The sequence below is a fragment of the Empidonax traillii genome, unplaced genomic scaffold, assembly GCF_003031625.1.
Source record: "Empidonax traillii isolate 1590-97213 ecotype Southwest subspecies unplaced genomic scaffold, ASM303162v1 scaffold110:size1153230, whole genome shotgun sequence".
NCBI classification, from domain to species: domain Eukaryota; kingdom Metazoa; phylum Chordata; class Aves; order Passeriformes; family Tyrannidae; genus Empidonax; species Empidonax traillii.
In genome coordinates this window covers 363,332-374,574 of record NW_020955303.1, presented here as the reverse complement: position 1 = coordinate 374,574, position 11,243 = coordinate 363,332, and the positions used below count along the sequence as shown (strand labels likewise).

Here is an 11,243-nt window from a genome sequence, read left to right as displayed (position 1 = left end):
TGCTTACACTCAGAAAAGGGGGGAAAGAAGAATACAGGGAATTATCAATCATTCAGTTGAACTTGAATTCTCAGAAAAATACAAAAGGAAATAAGCAAAAACACTTCAAAAATGTAGAGAAAACAAACAAGCCAAATAACAGCCAAAAAGGATCTGTCAACAACGAGCTGTCACTTTTCCTTCAGTGAGACAGTAACAGGAAGCATGGATGAGAGACAAGCAGCCAGATGTCATTTATCTTAACATCAGAAAGATTTTTGACACCACCTCAAATTACACTTTCAGTCATAAGCAACCTATTGAAACAGATCTAGCCCCTAAGGGCTAGGTGCAAATTATATTAGAAAACTGTGGAAAGATAAAATTGGTAGTTGATTTACTGACAGAAGGGAAGGGATGACACAGGGTGTGGCCCACAAAGGTCTGTTCTTAGTCTGCTGCTATTTAATACCTGTAATAACCACTCACTCAGTTTGGATGATAAAATAGAGTGTATGGTGATCAAATTTGGCCAGTAACACTGGAAAAGGTTTAAACTATGTTGAAGGTCAGGACACTTATTCCAAATGATACTGCAGAGTCTGAAAAAATGAAGCATTCAGTTTAACAGAGACAACTAACAGTACATTATGGGTCAGGAAGGACAGGGAGATAGCAGCTCCTCAGCAGAAAAAGAGATCTCAGGGCTCTAGTAGATTATGATATACTGAACCAATGTCAAACTCCTGTAAAAGCAGCAAATGCCATCCAGAGAAATGCGGATAGATACAACAATCTTTCTTCTCTGCTCTGCGCTCATGAATATATGAAATGATGTTTCTTCTGTACTCTGCACTAGCAAGCTTCAGTTAGAACACTTTCTGAAGGTTAGATCATTGTGTTTCACTTCGAAAGAGAATCAAATGGGAAGTCCAAAGGAAATCAACAAAGATCAGAAGCGTGTAAAGAAAACATGCTCTATGTGACTAGATTAAACAAATTTCTGTTTTATAGCCTGAAGAGGAGGGGATTATTAGCAGACCAAACCCATCAAATAAATGAAAGCCAGAAAATTTAAGAAGTGATGGCTGAAGATGTCCCCACCTCTGAATTACTTATGCAAATTCAGTCTATACAGCTCACCTGCTCTGAATAGCCCATAGTGCTGGAGATTGCCCAGCCTCCCAAGGCGGCCCAGTCCTAGGTTAGAATCTTCCTGCATGTCCCCATTAGATCTCTCTCACTGTAATTCAAATCCACTACTTTTCTTAACAGCCAAATAAACTATGCCTATGCCAGTTTATTCTTTTCCTGAATATTCTTTTTCTGCACTCAAAGAGATTAACATAACCCCTCTCAGTGCAATCTTCTTCAGACTAAACAATTCTAGTTTGCCTAAACATTCCCCACAGACCTACTTTTAGATGGTTGATCTTTATGATTGCTTTCAACTGCACTCTCTCCACTTTTCCAAGTGAAGTCACAGTTCTGCTAACAAGCTCATAGCACAGGGGAAGTGAACAGATGATGTAATCATCACAAGTCTAGTTGTTACTTGCTGCAGTGGCCTCTGGCAATGTAGACCTGTTAATTATTCCAAAGCCATTGCCTAGCTTTATGCCTAAGCTTTCCATAAAATGGGCATTTGCTTGAATTCCTGTAGTTACCAAAAACAGTACTGCAATCCTCCCTATTCGATCCAGTCACTTCCAGCATATCCTACTGACATATTCAACACTAACTCTGTTTTCTGCAAGCTGAAGTTACAATGAGATTAGCTATGCTAATCATTCCCTGTCTTAAGATGTATTAACACAGTATCACCACTAAATCCAGTGATACCATTTTGGAAATGCAGAAAATAATTCACTCTCTGTCTTTAAATAAGTTTAAAAAAAAACTATTTGGGGATTTATCAAGATGAAAAGTCCTTGATATTAGATGACTATCCTAAAGAAATTAAATTAATAGTATTGGAAGATGAAGAGAAATTACAGTAAAGCAAACAGAAAAAATAATCATATAGTAATGTTCTGCTAACTGCCAGCTATTCTCTTTCATCATATCATAACCACGGAATGCCTCTCATTTTCTATTTAATGATTTTTAATAGTAGACTTTCATTATGTAACACAAACGAATAATAATTATAGTCATTTAATCTACCATTTTGGCTTTTAACCATGAATATTTTGCTTTAAGATTTAAAGGGCAGCTCAATTTTCAAATTACAGTACATACATAAAGGCCTATGGGGAGAAAGGAGAAAGATGGAAGAGACTGGGGAAGAAATATGCTCATACTCCACATTTTACCCTGGCACCTCAAAAAAAAATTCACTGCAGACTGCTGCCAGCTATGCATAACCCAAACTACCTGCAATGCCCAGTAGCCGTCTATCTATGCGAAAACTTGTAACATTAGCTTGTACCAGGGGAGCAGCTAACCCTGCTCCGAAGTCCCCTGCATGAATGCAGAATTCTCCAGGAATGCATATAAAAGCACCAGGTTTTTATTGTTCTATCACTGCACACTTGTTTTTTACTGCAGAAGAAAAAAAAATATTTTAAAACACAAGTGATTTATTTTATTTGTCATGCATGACAAGGCCTCCTTTCCGGTTTATTGAAAAGAACAAGAACAGTCCATGGTCCCGTTGGCTATGGCTGTTCAAAGGACAATTCATTCTAATCATACCACTTCTTACCAAGGATGATCATAAAAAGCTATAAATATCTACAATGGACTCAAGAATGCTGTGACAAATTCACAGCCAAGCATGCAACTGCAACTCTATGCTTCATTTGAGAAACCTGACTTTCACTCACCCTGACAAGGTGGGAAAAAAATCCGTATTCATTCTAACTCTCAAGCAGAGACTGTTTCATTGGCAATTTGGTATCATTCTAATGAAGAAAAAATGGTTATCAAATTTCAGGATATTTCCCTAGCAGCTATCTTTTATCTATTTTCCTTTTTTTCATTTTTTTTTTCCCCAGAGAATCAGTGAAGTTGGTAGTCTGAGGGAAAAAAAAGCCTATTAGGACCAACAAAGTAAAAAACTTCAGAAGGAAGACAAATTGTCATTCTTTGGTTCTTCTAAGATCATTTGTTTCTGAATCCGAGTTCTGTTTTCAGTCATGTCGGAAATACCATCTGTTCTACAATGGGCACTTCTGAAAATCTTTTAATGCCTTTTCAGCCTATTTCTCTTCCATTACAAAGCTTTTTATATGAATACAGTCTGCAACCTTTCAAAATCATAAAATCCCAATTTTACTCCACATTTCTTGTACTTTTTTGTCTTGTCTGTATTTTTCAACTACTGTAACCTACTGTTGACTTATTCTTTCAGTCTAGCATTGGTTCTTAGTGACTACATGTTTCATATTGACCAAAGACACTGACAGTAAAATGGAGCAAATTCTGAATCATACTTATTGACCAGTGCTAAGAGCAGGACTAGCTTTGCAAAACCTAAGCAGTCTAAAAACCATAATAACTTCTTCCACTTTCAGCCCTCTGTAGGTTAATGGAAAACCACAGTATAATTTTTAGAAGAACTAAAACCATATTTGCTTGTCTCATTGAATTATATTTTTAGCCCAGCATCAAAAATTTTTAGTCAGATAACATGGATAGAGTGTAAGTTTGAACTCTATTACCCTATTACATATGGGTAGAAGAACACCCTGCAGGCTGTATGATTGTCATATTTTGTTTATAGATATAATCATATACAGCAGTAAGTGCTCCTGTTACGTATTTCACTGTACTATGTTCTTTTGTTAAAAAGTGCTTAGGTTCAGTTATTTGAAAACATCTATCAATTATATAATAGTTACCACAGGAAAAAAAGAGACTCTCTGGCTTCTTTAATGAAATATAGTGGCCTACAGCAAAACTTGAAATTTATTTGATGCAGTCACAGAAAACATCAGAAACTTTTTGAGTCATTTTCTTTACCATGTCACAAGATAGGAAGCTAATGCATTTTGAATCTGTAACTTCCAAAAAGAATTGACTAATTTCAGTGTTGATGGTTTTCTTCAGGATCAGATACAAGACAAGAGTCCTAGAAAAAAAGAGAAATCAAATACTGATTCAAATATCTTTGTGATCCGGTTGCCTGAAGGGAAGCTCTCTGTCAACATGGGGTTCCCAATTTTTACTAGTTCACCTAACACTCGGCTTAAGGCTGATGATGATTATGGCTGTCTCTCTGATACTTCATCACAGAAGTGTAATTTTAATTTATGGTTCACGTAGTCATAAATCAAGATCATTATAGAAAAATGGATGCCCCTGAGTTATTTATATCCTCAATGCATACATTCCATAAATCTGAAAGCTTATGCATCTTATTATGTCTAGGAGAATGTTAAAAATCTGTTATTGTAAAATTTCCTTTGTCTTTCAACAGAACTCTTGTGTTCTGGTGGGAAAAAAAAAACAGAACAAAATAAAACAGACAACAAAACAAACACAAATGAAGTCTGCTTTAAAATGTCACTGTTTTCATTTGAAACACAGAATCATAGATTGGCCTGGGTTGGAAAGAACCTTGAAGACCATTTAGTCCCAACACCCCTGCCAGGGGCAGAGATACCTTTCACTAGACCAGGTTGCTCATCCCCCTGTCTAATCTGGTCTTGAAATTTCTAGGGAAACATACAGTTTATTTGATATGCTTTAGTTTTTTAATTAAGGAGTAATATCACATAAATGGATATCCACTCAAGCATTTTAACTGCATCAGCTAAATGCGTGATTTTGAAAGCACCAATAATTGTGTCTGCCTGAAGACCCACGAATCAAAATTGCTAACTTGGAAGAATATGGACTTGGATCTACATATTTTTCATATTGGGGTATTTAAACACATTTAAGACTAAAACAATGTATAAGCTTGAAAAGCAACCTGAAAATGTATCAAACTGTATTTAAAAAGGTGCTGGGTTTCTTTTCAAAAAAAAGTCAAAACATAAGATTTTAAAATCCTTTAGCATTTCAACTTTTTCCGGCTGGCATTCAGATTTAAAAATAGAAAGTTTTTCAGAGGAGAAAAAAAGTCACTCAGAAATGAACCAGAACAAACTGAATGCATTTCTAAGGAAAGGAACTGAGAAACTTGTTATTAAAACTTTAGACTGGGACTATTTCCATATACTATCATTGACAAAAGCCATCAGTCAACATCTCAATCTAGCCCTTATTACAACACATGCAATACAGAACACAGTTTCTAAGAGAGAGTTCATTATTAATCATAAAAAGAACTTGATTTCAAACCATAAGTGCCAGGAAAAGTAAACTTGTTTCTAACAACTTTCCTTGTACAGAGGTTACATGGTCGAGAGCTCAAATTTGCTAAGCCCACATATTTGTACGGAACTTTTACGTGTGACCTGGTATGCAAAACACTGTTGCAATATGAATAAAACATAACTTTGCAGAAACAGCTCCCTTTGCCTGGATTTTTATTCATTCTGAAAAACAGATTTTTTTTTTTTTAAAGGATTTTAACTATCAGAGTTTCTTGAAAAATAAGTTCTCTTTTTCTGTTGAAAAATTAAAGAAAATTAAGAAAGCAAACAACAGAAAGCCCTGACAGTTAACATGTATTTCATGATCAAAAGTTCTAAGGCAATTATGTTTTCCTTCAAAATGATACTAAAAGTTTTTGATCTCTGGTTATTTCCAGTACATTAAGATCACTTAAAGACAGGAAACTTTAGAGAATAAAAGGACTTTACACCTCTTTACTAAAAGAAGTGTAAATTTACATGGTCAGAATCATCAGGTACTTTGAGATTACAGTTCGATGTCTCCAAATATCTGCTTTCAGAGTTTCTTTGTGCCTGTCAAAGATTGTGATTCAAATCTTATTCAGACTCAGTAATCACACACACACACACTAAATTTAAATTAATTATTCTTTCTTAATTTATTTTCTCTACTGTATATCTCAGCATTGTTATGCGTGTGGTTGTTTTGTAAGAATTGCAAGAGTACTACCCATCAGTACCATGAAGTTCCTATATCTACAAGCTATAGCTGCTTCAGATGAAATCTAAAAGACCAGTTGGCCTAAAGGAGAGCAGGATGGAAGTCTACAGGAAAAAAAAAAACAGCATCAAAGATACAAGGGTCTCTGCAGCTGGTTGAAGCCTGTTGAGAAAGATCCCCTTAGGGTGCGTAATACAGAGTCTTTATCTAGCCAGAGTCAGCAATTTCTGCCCAAAGGGATAACCAGCACTGCACCAGGAAAGGAACAAGTCTGAAGCTTGACCACAAGGACCCTGCAGGGTCAGCGCAAACTTTGAGGAACCAGAGATACCAGCAGAGGAATGCTGGATCTTGAGAGTTGGGGTCAGAGACAGGACCAGGGCTGGCTACCAGGTGAGCAGCCCACACAACAGACCTGTCACCAAAACCAGATATAAATATCAAGGAGCATCCTAAGGAAAAGGAAAAGGAAAAAGAAGGGGAATTAGGAGACCAGAAATACAAAAAGGAACCTTTTATATTCAGTTATTTAGATGCAAGACTTATTCTAATCTCAGCTACATTAATGTTTCCAAATGTTGAATTGTACTACAAACCTGATACTTTCATGATTTATTCTTCTGTCACAGAAAATAAACAGATGAATTAAAATGATTAATTTTCTGAAGCACAATACCAGCTGTATAGATGAACACAATCATAAACACATCATAGCTACAACATGCTACCACACAATTTGAGGAAGGAATATCTGTAAAAACCAGAGTAGGAGTATCTATAAAAGATATCTTACTGACAAATATTCACTAAAAATCAAAATTGCATGTGTCTTCATTAAGAGGAAACTAAAGGAGAAAGAAGGATAGACTGGGAAAAGAATTATATTTTAAAAGCATCTCCTTTGTAGAACAGCAAGGTAAAAATTGCCCTGCCATCTTAATACCTTTTTGCTTTCAATAGATACAGATGTTTTCACAGAAACTAATCGAAACATTCACTGTATTCTCTCTGATTCACTAGCAATCAAAAGCACTATCTAATTTGCAATATGATGATTTGGAGTATTGACAATCATCCATAAAGATTATTTGGCTTTAATATATTTTGTCTAGTGAGACTAGGAAACAGCTTTGTCACAGCAGATCATCATCTGTCAGAACTACCATCAACACATGCTAAGTAAGTTTGGTGAATGTAGAAACTGATGGAAATGGACTATACCACAACTTTTACAACTTCCTTCTTCATTGTTACTGCACCAGCACCTGCACACACTGATGAAGACCAGCATCCAGCATCCCAAGACCTAACACACTTTAAGAAATAAAGCCCTGTCAGTCCCCAGTGGACTAAGCCCTGTGTGCCCGCTTGCCCTGGTCCCTGTGAGCAGGGGCTGTGCAAGCAGAGTAGGGGGCAGTGGGACAAGGGCAGGATCCTGGCACAAGGCTGGGAGCAGAAGCACATGCTATGGAGCAGTTTGCCAGCCCATTCACATCTCCACAGCTCCTTGGAGAGGACAACGCTTGCCTGCGAGTTTGATCAACCGGTTGCATCCAGCATATGGGATCACAGAGATGAAAAAAACAGGGAAAAAACACCTTAACACACCCATTTCTAATGAAAGTTAATGAGGTGCATTCTAAGATTAATCCTTTCCTGTTAGATTTGTGGTCAATGCGGTTAGCATGGTGTGGTCTCAATAATATGAGTAGCCATCAATCTAATAATATTTCAGAGAACTCCCTCGAGTACATGTACACGAGGCAGAAATAATGGGACTGAAAAGCCACAGGGTTAGTGAAAAATTCAGCAGTCTAAGAGGAGATAGAAAAAGGCAGATTGGAATGGAACTAAAATTGAAGCAAATTCTTCAGTAGCTTTTTAGCTAGTACTACGTAACTGCTATGTTAGTGCTAACATTTGTGCAAAATGTGTTTATCTGTTTTTGAGTTCATTTAATAAACACTAACTTTACAGAAAAATGTAGCCTGGAATGTATTTTGTAGCAGTTATGACAAGGAGTGGTTTTTCCAGAAATTAATGTTCAATGTTAACCTTAAACTTGTGTAACCATTTTTTTTTCTTTCACACCTTTCAACAGACAGATACCAGGTTAGTGAAGGAAAATAACACTGCCACATAATCTGCTACACACAGTTTCTGTTGGTATTTTTCTATTTGGCCAAAATAATAAAATAAATGAGTTCCTGCCAAGTAGTTATAGATACTGAAGGGTAGTTATGGTAAAGTGTTTTAACAGTTGTGGCTGAAAATGGGGAGTTATCATATGTCAGCACTCAGATAATTATTTCAAAATAGTTTCAACAGAAGAATAATTTGTAAATATTTGCTACACTGTCTTTGTTACTCTTCATCAGGAACCTCTCCCATAGAAAATCAGAGATTTTTGAAACCTGCTTTTTGAGGTATGATTGAAGTCACTGAATAAAATCCCTTTCTTGGATCTAGTCATCAGTTCACACTGTTGCCCTTCTCCTCAGCCACTAGCAAATGAACACTTGGTATTGCACATCTGCAGAGCTACCCAAATATCTAACATAACTCAAGTAAGACCTGTAAATATTGTGGAGCTAATAAGGAAACAGATTAATTTCATTTTGCTTTTCTCCTTACTGTAACTCTCTTTGTATGAAGAACATCTTCTGACAGAGAAAACTGCCTTGGACCCAAAAACTTCTTAAGTTAAAGCTTGATGGTTGTCTGTCATACAAATACCATTTATTATATTTTCTGAATTCTATTCGGATGGTGATTTTCAAACCAAATCTAGTTCCATGCACAGGTGGGACTTAACATTCCCAAAACTTGAAGAACACATTAAGACAGCAATTTGAAACATTATCTACGATTGGGTATGTTATGTCTTTTATTTCTTTTTCTATGAAGTAAGAAGGGACAATATAAATCCTAGTTATTTATATAGAAAACCACCAAATTCTTCCTTTATATTCAAGAAATATTTTTATTGCAGTAGTTCATCATCCCAGTGTTTTCAGAAGTGGTTAGAATTCGAACTTCTCTTTTACTGAATACTTTCCCATCCTCTTATGTTATTTGAAATAGCTGGGCAATACACATGTCCCCATCATTTTGCCTGACAGCTTTTTTTGAAGGATGAGTTATTATTTCCCTGCCTAACTTATTAATTAGTCTGAAGAATAACAGATATACAATGATTCTAAAATATCATTTGAAGGAGCAGCTAACTATACATGCATCCAACTTTAATATATAAAGAATTTGTTTTGGGTTATTGTGCTATCTTTTCCTGTCTTCTCAAGAACAAAGCAGAAGACCTTTCTTCTGCCAGCTAACAGAGAAAAATGAATACTTTTAACTGTTTTAAAATAATACAATATTCAAATGAGTATTTTTCTCTGTCAGTATCATAATCAAACCAGTAGAATCATAGAATCCTTTAGTTTGGAAAAGACTTTTAAGATCATCAAGTCCAGCCATTACCCAGCCCTGAAAAGTCCACCTCTAAACCATGCCTAGGTGCGACATGTACACGTCTTTTAAACACCCCCAGGTATGGTATCTCAGCCACTTCCCTGGAAAGCCTGTTGCAAGGCTTGATTACCCTTTTGGGGAATAAATTTTATATAATATTCAACCTAAACCTCCCCTGGCCCAACTTGAGGCCTTTTCCACTTATCTTGTCACTTGTTTCTTTCAGAAGAAGAGAGCGATAAGGTCACCACTGAGCCTCATTTTCTCTAGACTAATTAACCCAGCTCCCTCATCCTCTCTTCTTCATACTTGAGCTTGGGACCATTCACCAGCTCCTTTGCCCTTCTCTGGACATGCTCCAGCACCTCAATGTATTTCTTGGATCATTTAAAAGCAGAGAGTTGTAGACAGTGATAACTACCTGAAAAGAGGTTGTAGATAGGTTGGAGTCAGTCTTTTCTCACAGGTAAGAAGTGACAGAACAAGAGGAAATGGTCTCAAGTTGCATCAGGCCAGGTTTAGATTGGATATTAGGAAAAAACTCTTCCACTGAAAGGGTGGTCAAGCATTGGAACAGGCTACCCAGGGAAGTGTTGGAATCACCATCCCTGAAGGTATTTAAAAGACTTCTAGAAATGGCACATAGGGACATGGTTTAGTGGTGGACCTGGCAGTGTTAGATAAATGGTAAGACTCAATGACCTGAAAGGTTTATTCTAACTTTAGTGATTCTATGATTGTATGATCTGCAGCCTTACTAATGCTCCATACTGGAGGACAATCACTGCCTTGGTCCTACTGGCTATACTATTTCTGATACAGGTCAGGATGCCGCTGGTCCTCTTGGCCACTGGGGCACACTGCTGGCTCATGTTCAGCTGGGTGCTGACCAGCACAGCCAGATCCCTTTCCTCTGGGCCACTTTCCAGCCACTCTGCCCCAAGCCTGTAGCTCTGCATGGGGTTGTTGAGATCCAAATGCAAAATCAGCACTTCACCTTGTTTATCAGTCACAATTGGCTTTGGCCCATTGATCCAGCCTTTCCAGACCCCTCTGTAGAGCCTTCCTACCCTCCAGCAGATCAACACTCCTGCTTAGCTTGGGCCTCATCTGCAAACAGACAGAGGGTGCCCTCAATCCCCTCATCCAGATTATTGATAAAGACATAAACAGAACTGGCCCCAATACTGAGCCCTGGGAAACAACACAAGTGACTGGACACCAGCTGGATGTAAGTCCATTCACCACCATTCCCTGGGCCTGTCCATCAAGCCAGTTTTTTTACCCAGTGAGCAATGCACCCATCCAAGCCTCAAGCAGCCAGTTTCTCCAGAAGAATACTGTGGGAAATGGTGTACTTACATTTAGATGAAGTTGGTTACTCCACTGACCAATTACTTTGTATTCTGTACTCTTGTTGGTGATTTGATACTGAAAAATATCATAGCGCCCAGGAGCATCTCCATTTTCATTGAAGACAACAGGTGTTCCAGCACTCCCTGAAAAAAGATAAAAAGCAATTAAGAGAAACACCTTTAAAGCAATTTTTAAAAAATATGCTAAAGGAAAAATAATAATTAGAGATTGACCAGGTTCTTCATAGTGCAAGTCTGGTATGATAATAAATGAAAAAAACTCACAAAGAGAAAATGTGTATTATTATCATCATCAAAAATCTATGATTCCATGAAAATAATTTGAAAATATGATCTTTTGCAATATTTTTTTCTGGTTGGCAGGTTGTTTTTTTTTTTTTTTTTTTTTTTTTTTTTTTTTTTTTT

General features: G+C 36.9%; 1 protein-coding gene across 4 annotated transcripts in view; it reads right to left on the bottom strand.

Moving 5' to 3' along the window:
• GRM8 (glutamate metabotropic receptor 8) overlaps positions 1 to 11,243 on the bottom strand; it is a 328,287-nt gene that overhangs the window by 56,432 nt on the left and 260,612 nt on the right. For all 4 annotated transcript variants that reach the window (XM_027882705.1, XM_027882707.1, XM_027882706.1 and 1 more), the window contains one exon: positions 10,825 to 10,961. In XM_027882705.1, coding sequence (XP_027738506.1) covers positions 10,825 to 10,961 — 137 coding nt within the window. The remainder of the gene's footprint in view (positions 1 to 10,824; positions 10,962 to 11,243) is intronic.